Genomic DNA, 26,767 nt, shown 5'->3' with positions numbered 1-26,767 from the left:
CAATCCAACTTGTGGGAGGTGCTTCAGGAAGGGTGGGGTGAAATTTCTACAGATTACCTCAACAAATTAACAGCTAGAATGCCAAAGGTCTGCAATGCTGTAATTGCTGCAAATGGAGCATTCTTTGACGAAAGCAAAGTTTGAAGAACAAAATTAATATTTCAAATAAAAATCATTATTTCTAACCTTGTCAATGTCTTGACTATATTTTCTATTCATTTTGCAACTCATTTGATAAATAAAAGTGTGAGTTTTCATGGAAAACACGAAATTGTCTGGGTGACCCCAAACTTTTGAACGGTAGTGTATATCGATATCGACTGATATGGGAAAAATATATCGTGATAAGATTTTCTTTTATCACCCAGCCCGATACGCAAGTATTTGGATTCTGCTTGTTTGGATGTTAATATTGATAATGTACATTACTCAAAAACAAATTCACTTTTTTATAACTCTTCAGCCAGCACAACAGAAGTCTGCACTTGTAAATACTGCTAAATTTCTTTTAAAACACGAATTTACTGTAACATAGATGGTAAATCCAAAAAAGAAATGAAAAATAAAAAAATGTAAATGCATTATTGTGACAGTGAACACTAAACACTGAGCAGCTATTTCTATTCATTTGTTGACCACAAGTCTTGTGCCAGGTAAGGTCAGGTAAAGACAGAGACGTGGAATCCAGAATATTTTGTTGGTTTATGGGACAATGTAGAGTTTCACCAGCCCATCACCAGTGTGGTGTCGCATCTCCTCCCACCTTACTCTCCATCAGCAGATTATTGATGTAGATAAAGATAATGAACAAGCACTGACAGACATGAATCAACAAACATAACAAACACCACCCAACAACACATGTTTGTCTGTGTGATTACTACCGGGTTTGAAAGGAGGGGAGAGTTACTGTCTCTGTAAGCCTTGCATAGCACTTCCAAAGATGAGAATTAGTTTGAGCTACTTGTTTTGGCTAAAATCAGCTGTTAGTAGCATCATCATGATCATCATCTGCCACCAGATGTGTCTCCAAAGAGAAACAGTTCCAGTCATCACATTAGAGAGGTTAGTGATATTGGTGTTCAATTGAGTATGGTCCTCAGAGGCTGTAATACAAATGTTTAATGGCCCTGGATAGGAGGAGAGTTCGACTTCTCTGTGTGAGTCTTGATTTACGCTAAAAATATAAATAAAAGGTAATATACAATGCTACCTGTTGTGGAATAAGTAACAAAACTTGTGGGAGTGTGCATGAAGTGTCTAGAACCCAAAATGCTAAAACTAATTGTTATGCTGCACTATTGTTTTGCAGTGTTTGAGTGCTGAATGTGAAGCTTTACTGTCAATAGCCACAGATCTTTATCAGTGAACATCTGACAGACCACACATTTATACAGTGGTGTCTGTGAGGCCGTGACCCACTGTCAATGCTACTGGGTTTTCTTTTGCTTATATAGCTTATATAGATTATTCTTAATGTCAGTACTTGAATGCGATGAATCTGCAAAAGTCCTTAGTCATGTTAGTAGTTCATCAGAGATAATTTCCTACATATCAGCATGAACAGGTTGTATTCATTAGGTTGGTGCGTTTAAACCTATTTGAATCAATTATTATTATGAATCTTGCTGTTAAAAAAGACAAGCAAAGTGCAACAAAGGCTGGTTGGATATTCTGGTTTATAATTTAGAAAAACGCAGTCGAGTTCACCAGTCTCCTCCCTAATAAAATTTACATCACTATCTCTCTCGCTCACACACACACACACACACACACAGCTGTCCTCTGTCTCTCCTCCTCAGGCCACTTCTCCACTGCAGACAGCCACACCCAGGGTCCTTCGAGACTCATACGTACAAGATTAAAAATCTCTACTGGCAGGGACTCTCTTTTGACAAGACTGCAAAGATAAATGTAACACAACCACCAATGTCATTGTTACCAGAGGCTACAGCGTGACTGCTATTGTTTTAACTTTGTAAGTCTGTGTGTGTAAGGGGTGTGTGTACCAGGAATAACCACAAATTTGGACATTTCAATGTTTACTATGAGACTGTCCAGTTACTGTTTTCTGCAGTAGTCTGTCTAATGAGGATGTCCTCTGTCTCTGCAGTCAATGTAATTCTTCTTCATACGTTTAAATCCTGTACAGTCAATCATGCCATCAATGTGCTCGACAGGAAGCCGAATAAACACCACCATTGTTATTGCTTGAGAAAACATAATTGACTGAGCTGGGACATTATCATCAAATTTTCAGACGCTTGTCTTGTGTACAAGGTTCTTCACAGATTGGCTCCTCCCCCTCTTAGTGCTTTTATCTAGGTCAGTGGTAAGAGGGGATTGTATAAAACCAATGAGGAGGACGAACTTTGGGCACACCCAACAGTTTGCCAAAATCCATCAGAGACTGTGGTACATCTCGTTCATTTAAAGTTAACTTATTATGGCAAGTTTACGATGGAATAAAAAACTTCAGTCAAAATATTTCCTTTAAATTCTTAACTTGCGTCCCATACACAGCACAACTGTAAGCAAGATGGTTTATTAAACATGTATGTGAAGACTTCAACATGAACAGTGACTAGACCCGATCAGACACCACACCTCATAATCATGGTGGATGCATTTATCAGTAAACTTAACTCAACTTAAAACTATCCCAAACAAAGACATAAAAACCACATGAACCAAGTCAGAACATCAACACAACGCTACCAAAATAGCTGTATTTCACCAGATCACTCGACAGTCCCATGAGCCTTTGCAACATGCTGTCCAATCAGAGTGACCGGCTCATCAATTGCGACAGCATTTTATTTGTCCTCAGTAGCTATTTTCACATGTGCCCAGGGACTACAGTTGAAAATTAGCAAGGAAGGCTAAACTGCCCATTAACAGATTTTCTTCTTTATCTGAGCCATTCTGATTGCATGATGAGGAGAATCACTGCAAACCACAGGTGCAAACTGGATGTAGTGAATACATTTGACTGAAGCTACTCAGCCTACCTTATAGGCAGCTTCCCTCATGAACTGCTTCGCAGGCATTTTCCAAATGGCAGGAACTGTGATCACCCATCTCACATCGTTGTTGTCAAAGTCACCACCTGTCTGGTCACTCAGCTCCTGTAGGATGAACATTCAAACCCACTCCCATTAATACTTTAACCTTTAATAGTCAGAATATATAATTACTAGGTCTGTGTGAAAGATTTTTCAGTGCTATCAATATTTGCTGAGAAGTTCATAATGGCACAAAGTACAACCTGCTCTAGTCAGATGACATCTTTTACAGAGCTATATTAAAACTGTCTAATTAGGTCAGGTAAAATTAGGCCAGATATTTTACAGAGTAGTTATAGAATATCAACCAAAAAAGAAAACATATTCCATATGCAATAAAGAAGAAAATGTAGTGCTGAGAGATGTTTGTTACCTTTAGTGCTTGCTCCTTAAAGAAGGCCAATGCATATGCAAAGATATCCAGAGCTTTCACTCGCTTCCCGTTGGCTGCATGGAGGTCTGTGTCAATGGACAGATTCTGGTTGCAGAAATAAAACATGAATTAGATTGAAATTTTTTAAATGGGACTATTTTCAGTGGTGGATTAATCCACATCTGGTGCTCAAGCAAGTCTAAATAATCACAGCACAGTGGTGTTTAATACAGATAAGATAAGATATATCAGTATTTGCTGTAGTTCATTCTCTCCAACACCTTCATATTATGAGTTTTGAAGAAGATGGAAGCATCTAGGCGACAATCGGGGAGAACTTTTTGGTTGCATCATTTTCCACTTAAATTTTGTACAATCTGTGGTACCTGAATGAAATGTATTTGTGTCAGGGTGGAACATTATTTACAATATCATCGCTACCTTTGTTCAAAAAGGATAAATGTAAGTGTTTCTGTAATTATTACTACTACAAAATGTTGATTATGGTTGGATGAAAACTGGAGACTCGGCTTGCTCTGAGATTTAATGACAAACCAGCAAAACCAACCAACAGGCTAACATGGTGTTCTCATACTGCTGTGATGAGTCTAATTGAACACAGCACACTGCTGATGGTAACAGCATCTTTCAGATCATGTTCAGCAGTGAATTGTGGGAAGTAAAGGACATTGAGTCGACAGCTATTGGCAGAAATGCCTCCCAAAGACAAGAAAAAGGAAAGAGTCAGCAAAGTGCTGAAGTATCATGTCAGACTGACAAAGCTGCAGGACAATATTTCTCATCAGCTGAGGTGGGACGATCACTGAGTGCTGCGGAAGGAGTGTGTCTCCAATGCTACTTTGCATACTTGCTAGAAGAATGAGCAACAGAACTGGGATGCGTTTATTCTCTGTGTTCACAGTGTGTATGTTGGTGTCCTTACAGCAGTGGTGTGGAGCTTCATTTTGAATTTCTCTAGGTAGAGCCATTGTTTTGACTCGCTGGGGTCAAGGTCATGGTAGAAGTCGCGAGCAGCATAGCCAAAACTGTGGAACTTCCTGTCTGGAGTCAGCAGGATTGTGGTTGGAGTCTTCTGATTGGACACACCAGGGTCTCCGCCTTCCCAACGTCTAAAAAAAGGTATTCAAATAAAAGAGAACAGACAGAAGTGAGCTTCAGCTTGCAATTGGTCTGTGAGTTTTCTGGATCGCTAAAACCCAGACAGCATTTAAGTATAAAGGCTGGAAAAGCTGCAACAGTTTAATTTGATTAAGTTAATTTAATTCTCAATGATTTATTGGTTATAGGATCCGGACCTGGTTATAGGTCCAGGTCCGGATCGTGACTGTGATCCCCCTAATATTGGCCCTTGGCCTAAGAGATAGCAAGTCAGTTATCAACGCATGTAGAATCCACGATTTCTGCTTTTGTAGTCATCAAATATAGACTTGTGGGAATGTTAATTATTTAATTAAAGTTATTAATTTCCCATGTTAAGCACTATTTAAACATACTTTCATCAGTTGCATCTATTACAAGCTAGAGTGTACGCAAAAATGTGCACGATAGATACAATACAAAGATGAGGTTCTTATACGTCATTATATTCTGTGAGAAAATCCATCTGAAGTCGACTTCTAGGTTAATTGTGCTCCCACAGTATTTCTGGACAAATGGAGGGCAGCTATTATTAGAGTCGTCTCTGCTCCTTGGGAGAAGTGATGGGATTATGGAGGCCACCACACTCAGAGCACCTGGTGTGAGGAGCCACTAATTTGGGAAATACGGGAGAAAAGGATGGAACCGCTTTTAGCTGATAAGCATAATGGAATTTCATTTAATTCCATTCAAAAAACCTTATGTGGAGATTTTTTCCAACAACTGCTCTGATTCTGACATTTGTTGGCTCAATGTGTGTTTATGTAGGTTTCATGTATGTATATTCGGTATTACGTTATAATGACAATTATAATGCCAGGTTTGTCCTTAAAGTCAGAACACAAGCCAGGCTGTGCTAGTTAGACTGGAGAGGACATTACTGGAGCCTGGCCTCAAATCATCCTGAATAGTCTGCTCCAACTCACTCAAGCGTGCACAGACTGGTGCTGGCCTATCAATAATGAAAGCATTTTACTGTGAGAATATTTGGAAGCTGCATCTCTGTCTGTGTGGGATCGTTCCAGTCCTGAGCAGTAAGGCCCCTGCTCCATTTGTGTGAGGAGAGCTGGGTAATGCTCAGTCTGCAGGGCGAGGAATGTCTCTACACCAGAAACACCCCCAGCTCTCTGATGAAGCTATTCAAGAATCCCCTGCTAAAAAACAACAAATGTTCTCCCTGACACAACACAGGGAACCTGTGTCCAGGCTGTGTTTCAGTACAGAGTTCAGCACAGAATGGTCTCATGCAACCAAACAATCTGGAAGATGTGGAACTGTTTTCACTGCAAATCTAGTAGGACTGAGTGAAAGTATCTAAACCATTTTATCTGATTGTTAGAGTTAATGACTCTTGAGGCAACGCCCAAAGACACATTTTTAGGGTCTGAGTTTTTTCAGGCAAAAATCCAGCTCTGCTCTCCAGGGTTTCTGAGACACACCACAATTCCTCTGAGTTTTCTAATACTAAACATTTAAACCAATCAGATCACTTCTGTGACAGTACTGATGGTAAGGTCAGTACTTAACAATGAATTCAAACCCCTTTTTGGTTAGGTGACTTGGTAATGTACAGTAACTTCCATACCACAATCAGTTGATTGTCTGTTTTCTTTGCAACTACTGAATAATTAATCAATAATAATGAAAAATGAACTGACGACTGAAAAACGTGGTGTAAAGAGTTAAGATGGACGTTGGATCAATGTTCACAGGTGTTAGGAGGGTGGAGGAGCCCATTGTGAGCATGAGTTTAGGATTTATCTACAAATTGTGGGGTCATACACAGGGAGTATCTTTAATCTTGACGTGTTAGTAAACACACTAGTTATAAAGAAAACCATGCATTTTGTTGCCCTGGTGACACACATACAGTTAGTGATGATTGGTTCAGAGAGGGAATCTGTCAGTTCTTGGCTTAAAAGGTTTTGAGCTATACTGTCAGTATCTGTCTCAGAAGAAAAGCATAAAAACTTTGCTAAATAACAGAGAAATTCTGCAGACAAAAGGATTTAGTTGAAGAACCTCGTTCACGGTCATGTTACTGATGCCCATGACATGTGCACATGCCACGTTTTTGTCAAGTTTTAACATATGCACTGTCACACCGGAGGACACAGATGTCACAGAAAAGCTCAAGGTCTGTTTGAGAGGTTTTTTTTAACTGTGCAATAATTACAGTAATTAAAATATGTTCTGCTATTTTTCCAGAAAAGTTTGAGCGCTTGTATTACCCATCAACAGTGTTTATTACACTGCCCTCCTGGATTCGGTTGATTAGATTAAAGGATTTAAGGACACACATGGATTTGAGCACACTCAATACTAGTGGTGCAGCTTTAGACAGCAATGCCAGGAATGTGAAGCGTCACGCATAAACTGGTCAACTTAAACACCTGTCAGCCTGTGGTGGGATGGAAGCTGTTAACCCCCGTGGAGCCTGGCACTGAGGACCACAGAGTTGACCTGAGGGGCCGCGGGACTTTCAGGGCTGGACTCCTGCGTCTCTGTGTAATATATCGGGAGTACCCTAAAGACTAAAGACTAATATTAAAATAATATCCTGGATATTTTTACTCTGCATATGTGAGCAGCATAACACTGTGTTGACTTTGAACATCTGCATTGCAGTGCAGCCTTACCTCATGGTGTGAATGCACTCTGGCTCCTTGGTGAAGGCGTAAGCATAACCGCTGGATGTGGTGCCAAAGTCAATGGCAACCACCACCACAAAGGACAGCTGTGACTGCACCTGGTCTGTGTCGTTCTGCTGTACGGAGACAACACCACACACACACACACTGAATTTGAGTTGGAACGAACCAATTCACAATCACAGCAGCAACAAAAGTGAGCACAGAAGAACAACAATGGATTCAGAGTTTCAAGAAACATAAGAAAGTTCAGTTGCACGTGCACATGTGAAACTGAAACTTGAAAACACCATGACCTGGGTGACTGAGAATCTTCACCGTTATACAGCTAAACACAGAAATAAAACTATACAGCAGCACAGAAATAACATGGACGCCTCATTCCTGCATGACCGGAACATGGTAATGATGAGATTATAATTATCAAATTAAATTAAATTTTATTTGTAGGACCCATATTCACAAATCACAATTTGCCTCATAGAGATTGACAAAGTGTGACATCCTGTCTTTAACACTCAACTACAGTGAGGAAAAACTTTTAATCGGGGAAAAATCATAGAAACATCCGGGAGAGTTAAAAGGGAGTGGTCCCTTGAACAGAAGTATAATACCTGTTGCATGTAACAGAGCACATCAACAAAATAACAATTATCTACCATTATTCCCTATAGGAGGCAGGATGAATAATCATGTTCTGAATGATTTAATAAAATAGTGGTGGAGGAAACACAGGTATAAAATATATGAGAGTGTCTTGTCAGCATTTGTTGCCCCGGTGACGTAATCTGGTCCTCATGCTGACCCTCCTATTACAATTACATAAGATACATGAGTGAGGAAGAGGAAACAACAAACAGCACAAAAAGTGAATAGCAAACAGACCGTACAATGTTTGTTCACACTAATATGGTATATGATATATAATGTATTCATATTATATATGAGGTTGCGTGTTATTAAAAACATATGCAGACAAAAACTATTCTGTCTCTCATATGCATGTGTTTTATTATTATCCTGTTATTGACCAAGTAGCGAGACAGCCAGGCCAGGTGAAGAAACTACTGAAACGGTTGAGCATGAAGATTCCCCTTTCTAACAGGGCAACAATATCAGCAGAGTAAACATATACTGCACTTTATATAGACAAAGACAGCACAACAGATACAGAAAACTATGAGTATGTGTATACGAGAGAGCTAAGTCACCTGAGTGTGTGTAGGAGACAGTGGAGTGATTCCAGGGTCGCCCATGCTCTTTGCTGGAGAAGGATTAGCCATGGTATCTGTAGAGAAAGACAAAAATATTCATGTCACAGTTAAACACTGCACTTTTTATTTGTTAAGCTTCATTATGTGGGCTCAAATTAGGCTCAGAAAGATTTTTGAGCTTGAAAAGCAATGCTCACAGATTGTAGATATAAATCAATCTTTGTAAGTCAGTAAAACAATTCTGCAGGAGAAATTCAAGTTGGTACCAGCAGAAAAGAGTTGTCTATGAACAAATGAGGCAGTCTGTGTCTCAAATCAGGAGCTGCCTCCTTCAGAGGCTGCATTTGAAGACCAATTGCATCACAGTGGCCAACAAGTCCCATCTGATCCTTCAAATGCAGCCAGTAAATGTGTCCTTCCTTCCCCAAGAAATAAAAGGCTCCATCGTGTGGATCCTTCGCAGCCTGAAGCATTAGGTCCGGACTTCACCCCCAGTTTGCTTGTCACACATGCACAAGGCAGCTGGAGGTTCTGTGCACAGACGCATTCACAACAGCAGCAAATCCTCTACATTATTCAGGTGAGTGGTGGTAAAGCTGATTGCAGCAGACAGAGGCAGAAAGTGACGCATTAATTCAGCATCACAGGATTTTTTTGCAAAACACACCGGTGTGACATCGGTGTCGGCTCTTATTGCCCAAAACTCTCTAGACATCTTCGTCTGTGTCTCCTATGTGTATGGCTCTTCTTTGTCATCATGAGATATTTGTTTTCTTTCTTTGCCTTTCTTTGAATTCAGAGACAGCTAGTGTGAACAGTGTTGACGAAGAGGTAGAAGAGGCAGAGGTCAAAGGTTGACCAGATCGATCAGAAGTCAGTAGGCGGCTGTAGACAATCGCATTTGAACAGAGCTGGGATCTGCCCACATAAACAGCAGATAACTATGAACTATGGTTGAAAGCCTGTTGTGGTTTGTTGTATACAGTTCATTGCCCCTCAGGTCAGTTTTATTGTGCCCATCTACCGCTGGTGTGTGTGGTACAGTTCTCAGTGTGATGAGCGTGTGTGTGTGTGTGTAGTATGATATGAATGTAATATGTATGTGTTCATTGTACATTTATAATGTCTGACATTTTGTTCCCACAGCCTGATTTGATCCCTGAGTCCAAAACCCCTGAATTAACCCCTGAACTATTACAGCAGACAAAGAAAAGCAGCAGGTCCTCATAAGTCAGAGGGTGAAACCAGATAATATTTGACATTTGTGTTTGAACAATGATTGAATCAACTATGAAAATAAATGTAGGCACCCATCGAAGTTGACTGGTCGAGTGGATACAGATGTTCTTTGTCCTCACTTCGTAATGAGCCTTCTGCAACTAACAGTCACTGCATCGAAGGAGACGCAGACCAGAAGCATAAGTGCCCTGGAACCAGGCACTGAACAAATCACTCCAGAGGTCCTGCCCCTGAACCCTGAGAACTATTTTCTGGCCTGTAAACACCAGAGAGGAGAAAAGATTCCTCCTTTCTTGGTCCAGAACCGCACACTGACAACATCTACTGGATTCAAAGAGCAGAAAACGTCTGTTGCACCTGTCTTTAAAACACAATCACTCTTCAATTGAATCAGAGATTATCGCTCCATTTGCGACCATCATTTTCATTAGTCTGGCTTAATAGCGTTCACAGAAAATGTTCTTTGAATCCACACAATAACAATACTCCCTCGACGTATTGTAAGTGTCTGGCAGAATTGTCTCGCGACGGGACATCGTGTTATCCATCCTGTTTTTCCGCCTCACTCATCCTTTTTTCTTGTCCACCCCTACGGAGTGGATGAGTGGTCCGAAGACCCATAATACACTATTCCAGGCAATTATGGTGCAGAATTACAGACCACCTGTGGCTAGGCTTCATCCAGCCACCACCCGGCCTGTCTGTCCATGGCCCCCAGCAGCCCACTCCCTAAATCACCTTTCCAACCCCGAATTTTTATTCCCCACAATGGCCATAAAAATCTCATCACGTAAAGTAATTGCTCTTGTGCTAAATAATATCTAAAGTGCTGGATTACTCAGGTTTGGCTGAGCCATTCTCTGTCATTGTGCTAGCACACTTTGTTTACCTCCATGCCATAAGAAATTTCATTACCAGATTTCTAGACAGGCCGTATGTGAGCGACAACTGTTTATCTACAACATTGATTCCTTCAATCCTGCTTCTGAATCAGTGCAGAAAGTATCAACAGATGTGACGATCATGTGTTTAAAGCTGTGTAAAGTGTGCAGCCTTGAAATTGTTGAACAATCCATGAAAATACACTAAATACAATGTCATTTGTTGAATGTCACAATTAGAGCCATTTAGTTTCCAGTGTAACCTGTGAACGTCACCCTCATCATTATGTTCTATAGAGGCCAGACACCATTTTACAAGGGAACTAAAACCTATTTACATGTCAGTGGATCATGGTGAGGTAGTTACTGATGCAGGTTAATTCAGCGCTATGGGCCATTAATAACAGGGATGATTCCTGTTTGACTTACTGTCCTTACTTTTTATTTGAAACAGTTCAAGATATGCTGGCATATTTTCATCCAATCGTTTTGCCCTGACGGCAACATAACTAATTACTGAAGTATCACACACAAGTGATACTTCAGTAATTTGTGTGACACAAGGGTGTTTTGAGTCTTTTAAATGTTTTCTCACATTTGTTTCATTTCATAGTGATGATACACATATAGGCTGGAAATAGAACTGCTTTTAACTGCTTGTGATGGAATGTTTTGTCCACCAGTCATCTGAGCTGATAATATGTGTGTCCCCATGTATTGTGTTTGCATGCGTGATGCACACATCTAGTTGTTCTATATGCGTGGTAGCCGACACCATGCACTTGAGCACCTGGTTGCCCAAAGGCAGCCAATGAGTTGCCTGCAAGGCAGTTCTAAAAATAACATGAGTCACCACTAGAGCATTTTAAATGATTCATTAAAAAGTTTAACATCATACAAAACATTTTGTTAAAGGGAATTCATGACGTTTTACAACTTATAACATTTAAATAAAGTTTAGTTTGTACTTTCCACTAGCGTACGCTGTCGGCCCGACAGACAACTACTAATTGAAGTTCAGCTGGCCACCTTTTTGAAGGGCAATTGGGATGTTTAATTCTCATTCCCTGTTTGTATTTGTATAAAATTGGTCATATTTGAATAAAAAGATTAATTTCAATCCGCTTTGGTTCGCCCTGATCTCTGTGCTGTCCTCCTGGGGTTGGGCTGCATGCGCACGCACGCACGCACGCACGCACGCACGCATTTTATTCTCTACCTTTCAGGTAGCTCTCAGTCTCAAAAATGATTGTGACCCCTCTTCTTTATGGTCTGAGCTCTGGTGTGCCCTCTGTTTCCTGCAGAAATGCACATAATAAACAAATATATCTCTGGCCTGTTAGCAGGCTGAACCTGCCTGTCAGAATAAAAGTCTGACCTGCTCATGACCTAAAATGTCCCCCCATTAATGTGAGTTTATGGCTCCTGACATAACTAAACTTCTAAGAGCTCTCTGAAGCTAAAACCTCAATAAATTACCTCAAGCATGTTTCTGTTTGGTATTTCTCTACAGTAATTTGTTGTTTGTTATTATACAATACATACCAATAGTTACAAAACTCTTATAGGTTGAAATCAGCCACAATGACTGGCCCTGCAGTGTGTCAGTGATTTATATTATTTTATTTCATTTCCAACATGAAACACTTGAGGTTGTACTCATCGGCACTTCTTTTGATGAAAGCACACGCCCACAATGTGCAGTTAAAGGCAACAGATGAGTGTAAGTGGAGACAAAGGCAGACTCAGATTGATGTACTGTAGTGGTTATATGAAAAGTCATAAATCTGTGGGATGTGAACACTGGCAGGGTTCCAACAATCATACCATGTAACCACAACATCCACGTAACTTCCAATATGTAAAAGGCTATGCACAGCCTTTGGTCTAATCTTCAATATACCTGACACTGATGGTGGCGTGGCCATCTGGACTTTTACCCCCTGAGCCACTACACAAATCGGGCTGTTGGAGCTATGTTTGGTTTGGTCCTGCAGCTTCCCTGCCTGCTTACTGTTTATCTGTTTGTGTCTTTATCATCAATTGAACACTGAGCCAGCCATTAGCAGCCCTCCACTAATTTTACATGAAAAACAAACATATTAGAAATTCAAATTTCTCAGCTTTATGTTGTTAATTTCTTTCTTATTCCTTACCTTTAACGGTAAACGATCTTTTCATCTGACACAGTATTCTATAAAAGTAAAAAAAATGAAAAAGATTTATTTAAATCTAAATGCTTTTGTTCTTTTCTAAATCTATTTATCAGCAGTGACTGTGCAGACAACAGAGCAGCAGAGCAGCAGAGTGGGACCCAAGGAGTCAGTACAGACACCAGTCAAGTTTTACAGCAACAGGAAACCAGTCTTGAGTTTATTTAGCAGGATAATATAGTATGGCTGTATTTTACGAAATGATCCAGTGTCTACTGCTGTATTTGCAGCTCTACAGTCTAATCTCACTATATAACTACTTACTTGCAGTCAGAGTCTAAAAGGAAAACAGTAATAGCAGACTGAGCAGCAGTGGTCCACCCTGTGATAGGCTGCTAAGCTGCCCCAGGGTGAACCACGCCTCTCGCCCAATGTCAGCTGGGGCTGGCTCCAGAATCTAAAGGATTAGGTGTACAGATAATGTATGGATTCTGGTTTTCTAGTCATTTCTTGTAGCACTTAACAAAACTACTTTTCAGAACATTAAGAGAACTGATGAGAGAATTCGGAGTCACGACAGACTGCAGAGAATCCATCGTCCACGCACTGGAGAAGGATGTGCAGAATGAAACAGGAAATTTTCTATTTGATTGAAAAGTCTGCTGGACCCATGATGTCATAGCAGTGTTTACTATGCAGCTGAAAAGGATATGAAGACTCTTGCTATTCTCTCGTCTCTGTAAGAGCAGTGACTTCCTCTTGGCCTCACATTCCATCTATTCCCCAACAGACTTACTCTGAAGTCTGAGCCAGAAGAGTACAATGACCAGACACTTGTGCTTTGACTAAAATAAAACATTTAGTCTACTAAAGTCTTTTTATCACACATTATTGTGAGCTTTGATCTGCTGAACTAAGGTCAGTTTCAAAGAGGTCTGTCTGATGAATAAATAATAATAATCCAATAGATGCTTTTAACAAAGCAGGGAGCCGGACACCAGGAACCCTTCAAACACAGTCACCCAGAAATCAGCTGTCACAACACAAGAAAAAAAGGATACCAGAAAATAGTCCATGTCAAAATTCACTTATAAGTTAAAAAAAACTTATATTACAATATTTTTAATGTTGTTCTTGGCTGAGTGTAGCTCACTCCACATCTATTCTGACAAAGCAGTAAAATGAGCAGGTTTGGAGCAAATAACTGAAATATTCGTAAATGGTCTGTTTTATATAGAGCTTCTCTAATCTTTATGAACACTCAAAGCGCTTTACAGTACAGTTTTGTTGCCATTCACACACACATTCATACAATCTATGTGGAAATACATGTTCTAGAGGCAATTCAGGGTTCAGTATCTTGCCCAGGGACACTTCAGCATGAAGATGGGGACGATTGGGATAGGACCTCCGACCTTCTGGTTAGAGGACACACGCAGACACAGGCGTTGGGTCTTATCACCACAAACTCTACAGACATCTTTGTCTGTGTCTTTTTTTATTGTGTCTGTCGTGCATTAGAAGCGTCATCGCTGCAGAGCATCTCGGACATTTGCGCTTACACATGATGCACCTCCTCCGGGGGAAAATACGGAGGAACAGCGGAGTTCAGTGCATGTCTGAAAGCAGGTTAAGAAAAACATCTTGACAGAAACCCCGCTTCCCTTCTCATCTCATATACACAGATCGACAGCATCGTTCTGCTTATACGACCCTTTGTGTGCACACATACAGCTGCAAATGGATGTCGACAATAGTGTCTGTGTGGGAAATGGAAATGTGACCCATGCAGAAGTTCTTGGATACATGAACTTATGATCGTCTTCTTCACGTGCACCCTGTGGTGCTTTATAGGCAGCTTGACATGAAGCATGTCTATTATTTGTCTGCATGTACAATATTTTTTTTTAGATAAGTTGTCCATTGTTTCCCAGAGCGTTTACGTCTCGACTGTTCTTCATGCAAATTTATAAAATCCAATTAAAAAGGACATTCTACGAGTTGACTACAATTTTGCCCCAAGGCCTTGCAGCTACGAACTATATTATAATTAAGTTTGTATGCTGTATCTAGTTTAAATATTTAAAATGTAACATGTTCATGAACTTGTTTAAAGACCTACAGAGAATCTTAGGACATCTTGATTGACAGTAGAGGTCTGTTTCAGAGTACAGTGGCATCTAAGACTTTGATGAAACACAGAGACAGATACAAAGCGAGGCACAGACTGTTACCTACAATAGCACAAGAGGAGCCTCATTAAATTCACTGCAGCAAACTGTGAGGCATAAACACAAAAAAATCAACTATCAAAGAGCCACATTCATAAGGCCGACAGCAAAATGAGTTTGGGGAGAGAGGGGCTGTTTCTTCTGCCCATCTGAGGTCCCATTCATTCATGCCATGCTGAGAGAGGGGGGGAGAAAGGGTGAGACCCTCTGCTCTCTCTCCCCTGGCTGACGCATCCACTTGGCCGTCAGCCCAGACACACAGTGCAGAGAACAGCCTGACAACAGCTGCAGCCACTACGCACACATATAAATCCACACAAGCTGAGTCTCATCTAAGACGCACACAGATCTGCACACACACACACACTGTAATACTCACGCATTTTCATGGGTGATTGACGACATATTGTAGAACGAAGATGCTAATCACTTGCAGATATTCAAAAGCTTTATATCTAATCATTTTTATGGAAAACAATCTTTATTGTTGTCATGGTGGATAAATTCCCCTGAAAAACCCTGGGATAATTAAACTCATACTTGTCTAACTGTGCCATAGAAATGAGATTCTCTCACAGGTCATTACATACCTGCAGTATGAGTATAAATTTGACTCTTTGGGAAATTGTATTATTTGCTTTCTAGTGGCAACTGGTACTTCTGTCACGTCTGGATATTAAATATAAGGTGTTTCCCAGGCAGAGCTAAGCTGACTAAAATGTGCAGGTGAGTGAGTTTGTATTTGTAGACAAGGTGTGATCAAGAAAAGACATCAGTAAGAATGTTGAGTATTAATACAAATTTTAAATATAGATAAGAGTCAATTAACCACAAATTCCTGACCAATACTTATAATGAAGATGATTTGAATGATTTAACATTCTCCAGCCCACTCACTCAGGCTGCACAGTAAACTGTGATGGATCAACACATCCTGACAAGGTCTCTCTCTGGACTGCTTTACAGTCACACAGAGATACAGCCAGGCTTAAAAACATAGGCGTTACCTTCTCCACAACAATCTCACAACCTGTCAAACAGGGCTTCACATCACCTGAATGTTTAAGAACCTTATCAGACTTTGGTATGAGTTTGTTACTTGTGTTTCCAGTGTAATTTGCACACTTACTTCTTTCTCAAGACTCCAACAGAGACTTCTTGTTTATGTGCGCGAGAGTAAAATAGAGCAGATTTGTGGACAGATGGTTGATTTGAGGCAGATACTGTTACTATTCTAATTCTTGTGAAAATGTCCTTAAAATATGAGTTTATTAACAGATGGAGACTAACTGGTACTGCTGGGTTGGAACAAGGTCCAAGTCCTAATCCTAACTTCTTCTTCTTCTTTTGAATGACCTCCACTCCCTAAGCACTAATGGACATCTTTGCTTGTCCAACAAGCTTATGTTATTGTGTACTGGTCTACCGCCATTCATTCTGAAGCATTGGAAGTCCTGTTCAACCGCAATAGTAAAGTGTTCTGTTGTGTGTGTTGCAGTCATGCTTTTTTGTCATGTCACGCAATATGATATTGCAATATATGCGATGATGGTAAAAAGCCTACCTTATCATGTTCTGCTTTTATAGTTTATTTGGTTGGATCACAGGCACACTCATGCACACATGAGGATGCCGCTTTATGTTTTTCCACTCAACACTGATGTAGCATGAAGGCAACATAAACAAACATGGAGTAGAATTAAAGTGATACAAAACAGAAGAAACTCCACCCAGCCAAGACAGAGAGTTTTTAAGACAAAAGGTTTGTAAGTAAAGTGGTGAGTAATCATCATCATTCACCCTTATCTGGAAAAGGAATAACCTCTAACAGGATATGCAATTCTTTCCCTCTTTGTGATGTAATGACACATCTGTTTGACCAATCAAAACTGGCATTACTGCTGCTAACCCCTTAAAGTACCTGGAACTTACATTTAGTGCAACTCTCTGAACCATGCTGGTATTTAATTTCCGGGAATCTGCCCTCTGTGGGAGGAAAAAAACTGAAATCAAAAGCAGAAGGCTCTTTGCATTCAAAAATCCAGTAGCATTTTAAATCACCATCACTTACACCTTCATATTTGCTAAGTGTTTTAACATCAAAGTCACCAGACAGAGCTTTAGCTTTTAGTGAGACAGATGTGTAAAAGGCCAAAGGGATGCATTGTTCAGTACAACAAGGAAACAAAGACTTTTATATGAAACAATGAACAGAGACGTCTGCAACAAAGAAAGAGCGGGACGGGTTCCTGGAGAGGGTAGAGCGACTTAGCCGCTCACTGAGGAAATGCCTTGAAACTCCCTGCAGAACAATGGCTTTCCTTCCTGCCTGTCTGTAATGGAAATAGTGATGACGACAAAAGCTGAGCTGAAATAGTCTTTGATTACTGCAAACAGTTAACAATTAAGACAGACTTGACAAAAATAGATCGTCATTGTGACGAGTCGACATCCACTTCAACGCATCAGTATCTGTCGTAATCTCTGACAACAGCACACATTTGGATTTACAACGGAATTTTGACAACAAACATGTGTTATTAAGATATCTTGGACAAGTGAGCACACCTCCTTTCAGTTCTGAGTGTGATAGCTACACAATGAAGTGATTATTGCAATTTGATGTGACCAGTGGTCTCCCATTGTATCACACACCTTCATGTTTCAGACCTGACTCTGCAGCTCTGCTACTCTGGGGCTGTGTATATTTAAACAGATTCCCTATGAAATATTGACCAGTGTAGAAGTAGTCACAGTTTAGCAGAGCAGCTTCTCCTTTTAAGGAGAAATTTCTGTCTGAGAGAACTTGCAGTAAACTAAAAGGGCATTTCATTCTGCTTCATATTCACTAATAACTCATCAAGAGGCTGCTGCTCTTCCCCGTGCTGTCATCTCGATTGGATTACGATCTGGGCTCTGACTCCAGAAGGCAGATGTACCCTGCTTTAGCTAATTCTGTAGAACATTTACTTCTGTAATTTTGGTCAATCTGCTGCTACATCAGCCAACTTCCGCCCAGACAGCTACACTGATATTATCCTGTGATATTACTTAATTAACTAGAATTCTCCCCCAACATGATGCTCCCTCGCCTTTGGGAAGTATTGATTTCATGTTGGTATGTAGTGCCCTTTTTAAACCATACATTGTGCTGCATGTACTTCACAAACAATTCAACCTCGGTTTCATCCATTCACAACACACATTTTCCCCGTAGCATAGGGGAGAATCAAAATGCTTTTTTGGCAAACGTGAGGGTTTAGCTTTTCACACACATTTTACCGACCTATGCTTTAACTAGACTGTGTTTGTTCATTCGTGTAACTTTGATGAAGATATGACCATCTTTAAAGACACATTTCTAAGCAGATTGTTCAAAAGATTCACATACTTAGTGTTACCACTGTACATAGCTGACATGCCACAGCACCATATGAAACCAATTACTCTCACTTGAGCCTCAGCATATTGTTTCTTAACTCGTGGAGCTCATAGGATGCATTTAACATCATAAACTGTGCAGTTAGTAGTAAGAGAGCGCTCACAAGATTCAATGGGCTAACGGAGGGAAAGATTACGGCATGATAATTGCAGAGAGAAAAATAATGTGTCACAGTTCAGGCTTCCTAACAATGTTTGTATTTTAAATGAGCACTGTTTCCTCCCTCTCTCTCCCCCAGCTCCTATCTGAAAGCCTGTAAGCCCCTCCCCCATCCTGTAACTCCCTCTCCTCCACACATACTACCTCCACATGGCTCCTGTCAGAGACATGACACAATGCTGAAAATGGCCTCCTGCTCCCATTTTCCCTACAATGTTTTTTTTAGGGATCAATTTATATATCCTGGGTTTTAGCATTTTCATACAATATGAAATGTACACAAATAAGGTGATACAATACAATCATAGCTCTTTAGTGTGCCCTGTGGCTTCATGTGATAAAGACATAGACAGTTTTACAGACAGACCATCATGAGTACTGTAGTTGCTGTAAATATAATAATACATTTGAGGATTTCAATCTTGTAACTAAAGCTTTTTTTATTTTTTTTTAAACTTGAAGAATCATCATTACACTGTATTGTATTTGGAACAACGGATATTAAATCCAACGTTTGAAATGATGCCACAAAGATGGATGGAAGTGCCAGTCTCATCAAGATTGCAGGACAAAGATAAAGGACAAACTTGTATTCAAGTTGGCTTGTAGTCATTCAAAGTTGACAGTGCTTCTTTTCAGACAAATACAATTACTGAATCATTTTGTGGTTATAAAGTTGGTGGGTGTAGTTATTAGAAATAAATATTGTTGCATGCTGCTCCAGTCAGTGCATGGACAAGCGTTCTCCCAGTGGCTCTTCTGGAGTTCCTGCGGACGTTATACTGAAGGGGCAGAAACTCTGACATTTGTGTTCACACATACAGCGGAGGATCTCCGGAGTTCAGTGCATGCCTGACAGCAGCTCAAGATACTAATGGATGGTACACCATGTATTTATTGCTTTTCTCAACTATAAATGAAAAAAACTATGATAAAGGAATGGTTTCTGTTAAATTAAATTAGTGTTGTAAATCCCAAAAGGACTGTGACCCTTTATTGTCATAATGTCTGAAATGTACTTATTATAGAATGCATATTCTATAATGACTGGGTTTTTCTATCCGCCAAATTGCCCATGAGACATTTTCTATCTCATCTTCCAAAGCATATCAGTGATTTAAGGTACAAAACCAGAAAACCAGTACAAGTGTGATATATCTGAACACAGTCAAATCTTTTGTGCTTTTAAGACAATCCAAGCAACACCAGTATCTTTCTCTAACGATTAAAGGACACAGCATAAAAGGAGAGTAAAGACCCTGATATACTCCACAACATGTGGCTCCTAGGACGGAGGATAATCTTCGTTCCAATACTGCAGAGAGTTATCACAACCAGCTGTGGGCATTACAACACAAAATTACCACACACAACCATCACAAATACTAATTAACATGTTTACTTTCCACCGTCACTGTGTTCAAAACAGGCAGCAACCACATGATTCAGAAAGAGACTGATGTGGTAAGACTGCACCTTTTTTCTTCTGTCGTATACATGTAACTGCACAATATCAGTAGGTACCACACCGTATAACTGCTTAACTCCCTGTAAAGCTTCCCCTGTTTGCATAAACACTTTTGTCATGAACCAAATAAGTTGAACCTGGCTCTGCTTTTGCTGCAACACAACGTGAGGTCATCTGGCAAGGTGCGGTGTTGGCCAATCACATAGCAAAGCCCGCTCCTCCAGCTGGACTCCTACATGGTCAGGAAACAACACACCAACAACAGCGCAACCCTTTCCTTGGCAAATGTCGGGTCGGTCTGACTGACACTGTTATGTAAATGAGGGACCATTTGTTTTCTTCATCCAACTCATTCAGGCCGGAAGCTTTTAAACTCTTTTAGCTACAAATGAGCCTGACTTGCAGAAGCTTCCAGTAAAACAGATATTTCCCTAAAATAAAGTTTGACATGGAAAAAAAGAGAGAGGTTCCGATAACACTTTCCCTTCGCGATACCAATTCTGATAAATGGGCTTTGAGTATTTTGCATTAAAAAATATAAACTTATATAACGTATATTAACAGCTCTATTCTACTAACCCTGTATGATATAGTGATGATTGCTATCATTGTTTAATGGCCTGGCTCAGACCCTTTACACAGGAGGCTCTAATTTACACAACCGAACACTATCAACTTCAGAGACCGCCAGTGACGTAAGAATCATCACCTGGCGGACTCTTGGCTACTCCCTGCCTGTGTGCTTAAAGTACAATATGCACTTTAGCATTTTTTTGTTAGCAGTCGGACCAAAATGGAGGGGGCACAGGAATCAGAACATCCTGGTTAAAATCAAACAGTTAGAACAGCGGCTAGAAAACAATAATTCTGGTAAATAAGGAAGGGCCACATATGAAGTGTTGGAGACGTGGTTCAGGATCCCCAAAAGAAGTTGGAGAAAACCACCAAATACAGAGAAGGAGAAACGGTTGTCTGAGCACAGAGGAAGTTTAAAAGCGATAGTGCTTTGTTACTGACATGGCAACATTACATTATGATAATATACATATTTCTATATTCCCATTCATAACTAGATTTGCACAGGCACTGCTTGTGTTTGTGTATTTGATACCTGGCGGTGCTATGGGAGTTTAGCATACAGTTATTACCTCTGACCTGCTCTTTGTTGTAGTAGTGGCGGTGAAAGTAAGCCGGTATGGTCCTGTACTCTGTACCACTACATGCTGTATTGTCATGCATCAAGGGAGCATTACAATCAGTGCATCACTTATCACTTACTGCATTTACCCAAGTCACAGACTGTCAGATGGTTTTAATGTCTCAGGAAGCTGTCAAGCCATGATGTTAAGTGTGGAAAACATCAAAACTGTTTTACTTCAAACTGCTTCTTCTCTAAACTAATATTATGGACAGCCGCCTCTCGCAGCTAAAGGGTCAGAATTCCCCACGACAACAAAGGACTATCAAAGGTCTATATCGTACCTTACAGTGCATATGTGGAACTAGCTGTGTAACGCTCCTGAAACTGAGAATGAAAGTACGATACAAATGTCCACAATTTGATTTTGTTATACAGGACGTGTGATGTAAAAATCTGCTTCACTGTGATAATCACAATGAGAAAATCACAGCGACCTTGAGGTATCAGCATCAGGATATCATTTTTTATGATTTTGAAGTAGAAAAAAAATCATGCAATGAAAACAGAAGCCAGGGTTGCACTGTTAAAAGGACATCTCAGACTGTTCTACAAGGATATCAAGAATTCTTGACCTTTAAAAAACGAGAGCGTTTGAGATATCCTGCCACTACTGTTACATCCTACTGTGTTTCCTAATCTGACACCTTTTAATCCTTTTAGTGGACCGTTCCTGTTTGACCTGACAGTGAGATACTCAAATCTACAGCTGTCTGTAGTTTTAACTGTGCTGTATTTGGATGTTTCTATATCTGTGAGGTTAAACCAGCACACTTGATAAAATGCCTGATTGGCCCATAATGACTTCTCAGGTCCAGAATGTCCTTTATCGATTAGGTTAAGAGCTAAGAGGTGTTCTGAATGATGTCAATTGGCTGCGTGAACTCCCTGAACTGGTCTGTACTGCAGTCCTGGATAATATAAAAGGAAAATGTATACTTAGTCAATGGACAATCTGGACAGCTGTCTGAGAGGATGATGTTGCAGTTTGACTCTGCAGTGCAGATACAGCAGTGGAAAGACAAAGCATGATTCAGCAAAAATGATCTCTATTCACTTCACCCAAATCATCACAAAACTAGCCAGTACTGTATGTAGGATACATATTGTATGAGATGGTATTTTCTTAGTGTTCTGTCTCATTTAGGAACATAAAAGAAAGGTGTGGAATGTTACCATGGCAACAAGCATAGTGCAACTGTCCTTGGCATTATTCATAAATTTTGTGAATTCCACATGAAATTAGACCGGGCATTTATGAACCTGCAACATTATATTCATGCGGAAATACATTATTTCTATCAAAAGACAACTGCAGAGGTTGTGAGATTAATCCTGCTTCAACAGCCACTCAGTAAAAGACCTTTTCTTTTACAGAGGATCTGAAGGAAGGATGAAGCCCCTACACACACACACACACACACACACACACACACACACACACACACACACACACACACACACACACACACACACACACACACACACACACACACACCAACCACACACACACACACACACACGTGTTTTTATACTGTGTGCACCTAAGGGCAGGACAACTTACTCTATTCTTTTCAGCCCACGGAGACATCATACAGAGTGATTCCAAGCACAGTTCTACTTGGCTTTAACCTTTAGGGCCCTTAACACAGAGAACTTTTAGTTTGAAAATGTTCAGTCTGGATGGATAGGAGCAGAGATGTTTATAGAACACTCAGTTCCCTACATTTGCCTCCTGATTGGATGTTATCAATCATGACTCTACTATCAGTGATGAATTCAAAGTGCTGCGTACACTCACTGTCAGTAACAGTTCCACCTCGTCGTCAGCCCAAGTAAAGAAATCCATACTTTTCACAATTGCCGTTCCTCGTTCGTAGTATTAACTGAAACCTAAGCAAACAATTACAAAGAAGTCAATCTGCTTCATATTAACAAGCATGAGACCAGTGTACCTGAATGTTAAAGTGATATGTGTTTATAGGTGTCTTAGTATGTAGGAGATCAGTTCTGATATGGAGCTAAAGTGCTTATCTGCACTGAGATTGTTCTTATTTTAAAACTAAAACATACTGGGATGGAAGTAGCCACAGTCAACAAGCATAGAAATGTACTCATAAGTGAATAATGGAATTTAAAAAGAAACAAGTACATTTTAAATTGCACTATTTTGCTGGTATTTGTATGTTTAGCATCTAAAAACATGGCTGATCTCTCTGATATGAATGGGCCCAATGGAAGGTCAGAGAGAATGTCCACAGGAACAAATCTGAAACAAAAGGCCTATGTCATCCTCAAAAAGCTGCAGTACAAATGCAAGATAAACATAAATCAAGCCGCTGAGAGTCCAAGTAAATAATATTAGACACGGAGGCAAGTAGCCAGACATGATGTCTTGACTGACAAACGATGTATTCAGTTGAGCTCAGTGTCAGACCCAATAACATACGACTTTTGGCTGTGAGTGTTGTCATTCATCATGATTGTGCAACACCCTGCCACAAGTTAATGCAGTTTCATCTGACTGCTGGGGGAGATCCAGAGAGGCGGGTCAGCAGTGATGCTGCATTTGTGCCTTGCAGTAATCACAGTCACTCCAAACAATTGCATCAAGACTTTGAACTCTTATCAATCTTGACTTTCTTTTTAAATGCTTAAACAAAAGGTATTCCTGTGATGGGTGAAGGCCAGACAGAACTACAAGAGACAGGACCAAACCACAAATTACTGTTGGAATAAAGCACTTCATCCACAGATATTTGACTTACATTCAAAAACTCACACACTAAGCAAGAGTTGTTAGTTTTCAGGGTGTCACACGAAATCTCTGAAGATAGAAGTTTACCTTTCAACAACACAAGCAACCTGCTCGAGCTTTAGGAGGCTCACAGAGTCTGGTATTCCGCCCCCATCCCTGCAGGACATCACTGGCCTGCAGTCTCTGTGTTAGTCAGCCAGTTACCTTACATAACACTGGTGTGTTGCCAAGCCCTGAGGATGGTTCACCCCAATATCTGAGAACTTCAAATCAACCAAACTACATTTCATTTATTGCCTAATCTAAGGAAAGACATATGATGTCCTGCACATTTGTGGAAGCTACAGTAACATGAGAATCACATGTTTAACTTCCTACCTTTAAGGAATAACATAAACAAACATGGCTCAATGTCGCCCTCAAGATGGCGAAGCCTAAAAGTTTCAATATGTGTACAATAAACTCTGCTTTATGTTTTGGGTGTATGCCGAATTGTAGAGTATGGGTGTCTCCAAAGGCTCTTACAAAAAGGATCTGTGTTTCCTGTGTGTTTGTGCTTTGAGACAAACGAGCAATAATGAAATGGGAGAAATTCCAGTGGAGTTCGTGTGGCTGTCATCCCAGCACGTCATGTCCCCAAGATAACAGAATGATATCAGGGAGGACATCGAGCGGGCGGTGGTCTCCAGCTAATGGAGACACTTGGAAAGGTCCAGTCAGAGCAGAGCCCGGTGGATGGACACTGTGTTACTGGAGGAACACACTGTTACCTGCGGCCCTGGTTTTGCTGCATTGACTCAGAACTCTGGTGGGACGGGCCGTGTGACCAAACTCTGCGGAGAAACAAGCTGCGCAGGTCCGGGCTGCGTTCTCCTCGCGCTGCGACCGAGTTGACGCACTCCACCCCAAAGTAACTTTTAAAAATCGGGGTGCTCGTACGGGGAGTGCCGCTGTGTTTGTGTGGGGGGTGGGGGGGCCCGGCCGGGCGAGGTCCTGTGCACTGCGGCTGCCCTTGGACAGCCGGGGCAGGGCTCCGCGGTCCTCTCAGCCTCCCCGCACTGCGGTGGAGGACATTTGTCACTGAATCACACCGTCATGAAAAACCAACGGAGTCAGCAGCCTCCACTTTGACCGCGTCCCGCACACGACCACGCTAAAGCACGGGCTGCGTGCGCATGCATTCCCCCCCGATCACCCACCGCTGCAAACCCCCCCAAAAAAAACCCGCACAGCCGGGTTATCTTACCTGGTACTATCTCCTCTGTCGCCGCTTGTTTGTCAGTCATCACGTCCCGCAGTGTCTCCTCCTCCAGAGCCTTCTCCCCGATGCAGCTGCACCAAGCAATTTTCCTGCTGTACCGATAAAACCGAGCGAAGAAGAAGAAACACCTCAGCGACAAAAACCACACGTGAAGCTTCCCGCGCTGCTAAATCCACGGAAACTTCACTCCGCCTCGCCGCTTCCTGTTTCACGGAGGAGCTTTAACACGCACACGCACACATGGGGGTCCCAAGTGCTGTGGAAGTGGAGGAGGGGGTGGGGGGAGCAGAGTGGATGTTGGACCCCAGACTACACTGCTGCTGCTGCTGCTGCTATGTCCGCCCCTCCCACCACACTCTGCCCTGCTGAGGAATCCTGCTGCTGCTGCTGCTGGGACACTAGAGATGCTGAGCTCTGCTCCTCATGAACATGATGATGTGAAGGAGTGATAACTTTATCAATGATAGGAGGAGTGTATGGAAACTGGACGTGAGGAAGGGGGGGCTCTTTTCTTGTTTTGTCTTCGTTGTCCTCAGTCACATATTGATGACATAGTAACCATTTGGGCTGCCTGTGGTCCCATCTATCCACCCATCTATCCATCTATCCATCTATTCATCCATTCATCCATCTACCCATCTAGCCATCTATCCATCTATTCATCCATTTATCCATTTATCCATCTATCCATCTTTCCATCTATCCATTTATCCATCCATCCATCCATCTATTCATCCACCCATCGATACATACATCCATACATTAATTCATTCATTCATCCATCCATCCATCCATTCATTCATTCATCCATCCATCCATCTATTCATCCATCTATTCATCCATCCACCCATCCATCCATTAATTCATTAATTCATTCATCAATCTATTCATCCATCCATCCATCCACCCAACCTTACATCCATCCATTCATTCATCCATTCATCTGTCCATCATCTATACAGCTTATCCTTTGAGGCAGCTGACATTGGGCAAGAGGCAGGTTAGACACTGGGCAGGTCACCAGCATATTGCAGGGCCCACATAAATGGTCTAAATGGTAAATGGTCTGTATTTATATAGAGCGTTTCTAGTGTTGATGACCACTCAAAGGGCTTTACCATTCACACACACATTCATACAGTACATCTTTGTGCAACACTTTCTCTATCACACATCGTTCACAGCCGTCAGGGGCAATTTGGGGTTCAGTGTCTTGCATAAGAATTCTGGATCTCTTCAGTGAATTGGATCAAATGGTCTGCTTTAAACCCACACCTCTGTGGATTCTACAACTTAACTCAAAATGTAAATATAGTTATATGCTGGACAATCAAAAGCATCTCACGGGTTTTGGACAGGACTTAAGTTCCATTTAGGTTTCACAAATCTGATATCATTTATTTACATTTCATTGAGTTGCTTCTATCAGGGCGGGACCAAGCCTTCATGGGGCCATAAGCTGAATGTGAATTTGGGGCCTCCATTGCAAATCTATTAATTGTCAGTGTTTGATTAT

The 26,767-nt window shown here is 41.0% G+C and overlaps 1 protein-coding gene across 6 annotated transcripts in view; it reads right to left on the bottom strand.

Annotated features, from left to right (window-relative positions):
- Nucleotides 1–25,669, bottom strand: part of hspa12a (heat shock protein 12A) — a 42,375-nt gene extending 16,706 nt beyond the window's left edge. For 2 of the 6 annotated variants that reach the window (XM_035173077.2, XM_035173081.2), the window contains exons 1-6: nt 25,237–25,665; nt 8,459–8,535; nt 7,236–7,363; nt 4,382–4,568; nt 3,439–3,543; nt 3,012–3,128 (exon numbers count right to left, since the gene is read on the bottom strand). In XM_035173077.2, the coding sequence (XP_035028968.1) occupies nt 3,012–3,128; nt 3,439–3,543; nt 4,382–4,568; nt 7,236–7,363; nt 8,459–8,535; nt 25,237–25,276 (654 nt within the window). In that variant the 5' untranslated portion in view covers nt 25,277–25,665. Of the gene's footprint in view, nt 1–3,011; nt 3,129–3,438; nt 3,544–4,381; nt 4,569–7,235; nt 7,364–8,458; nt 8,536–25,236 lie in introns of all 6 variants that reach the window. The other 4 variants (XM_047342411.1, XM_047342410.1, XM_035173080.2 and 1 more) reach the window with 4 other exon arrangements.
- Between the last annotated feature and the right edge of the window lie 1,098 nt (nt 25,670–26,767).

Source organism: Hippoglossus stenolepis, chromosome 12 (assembly GCF_022539355.2).
Source record: "Hippoglossus stenolepis isolate QCI-W04-F060 chromosome 12, HSTE1.2, whole genome shotgun sequence".
NCBI classification, from domain to species: domain Eukaryota; kingdom Metazoa; phylum Chordata; class Actinopteri; order Pleuronectiformes; family Pleuronectidae; genus Hippoglossus; species Hippoglossus stenolepis.
The sequence above is the reverse complement of the archived record's forward strand: the minus strand, read 5'-3'. Positions and strand labels throughout refer to the sequence as shown.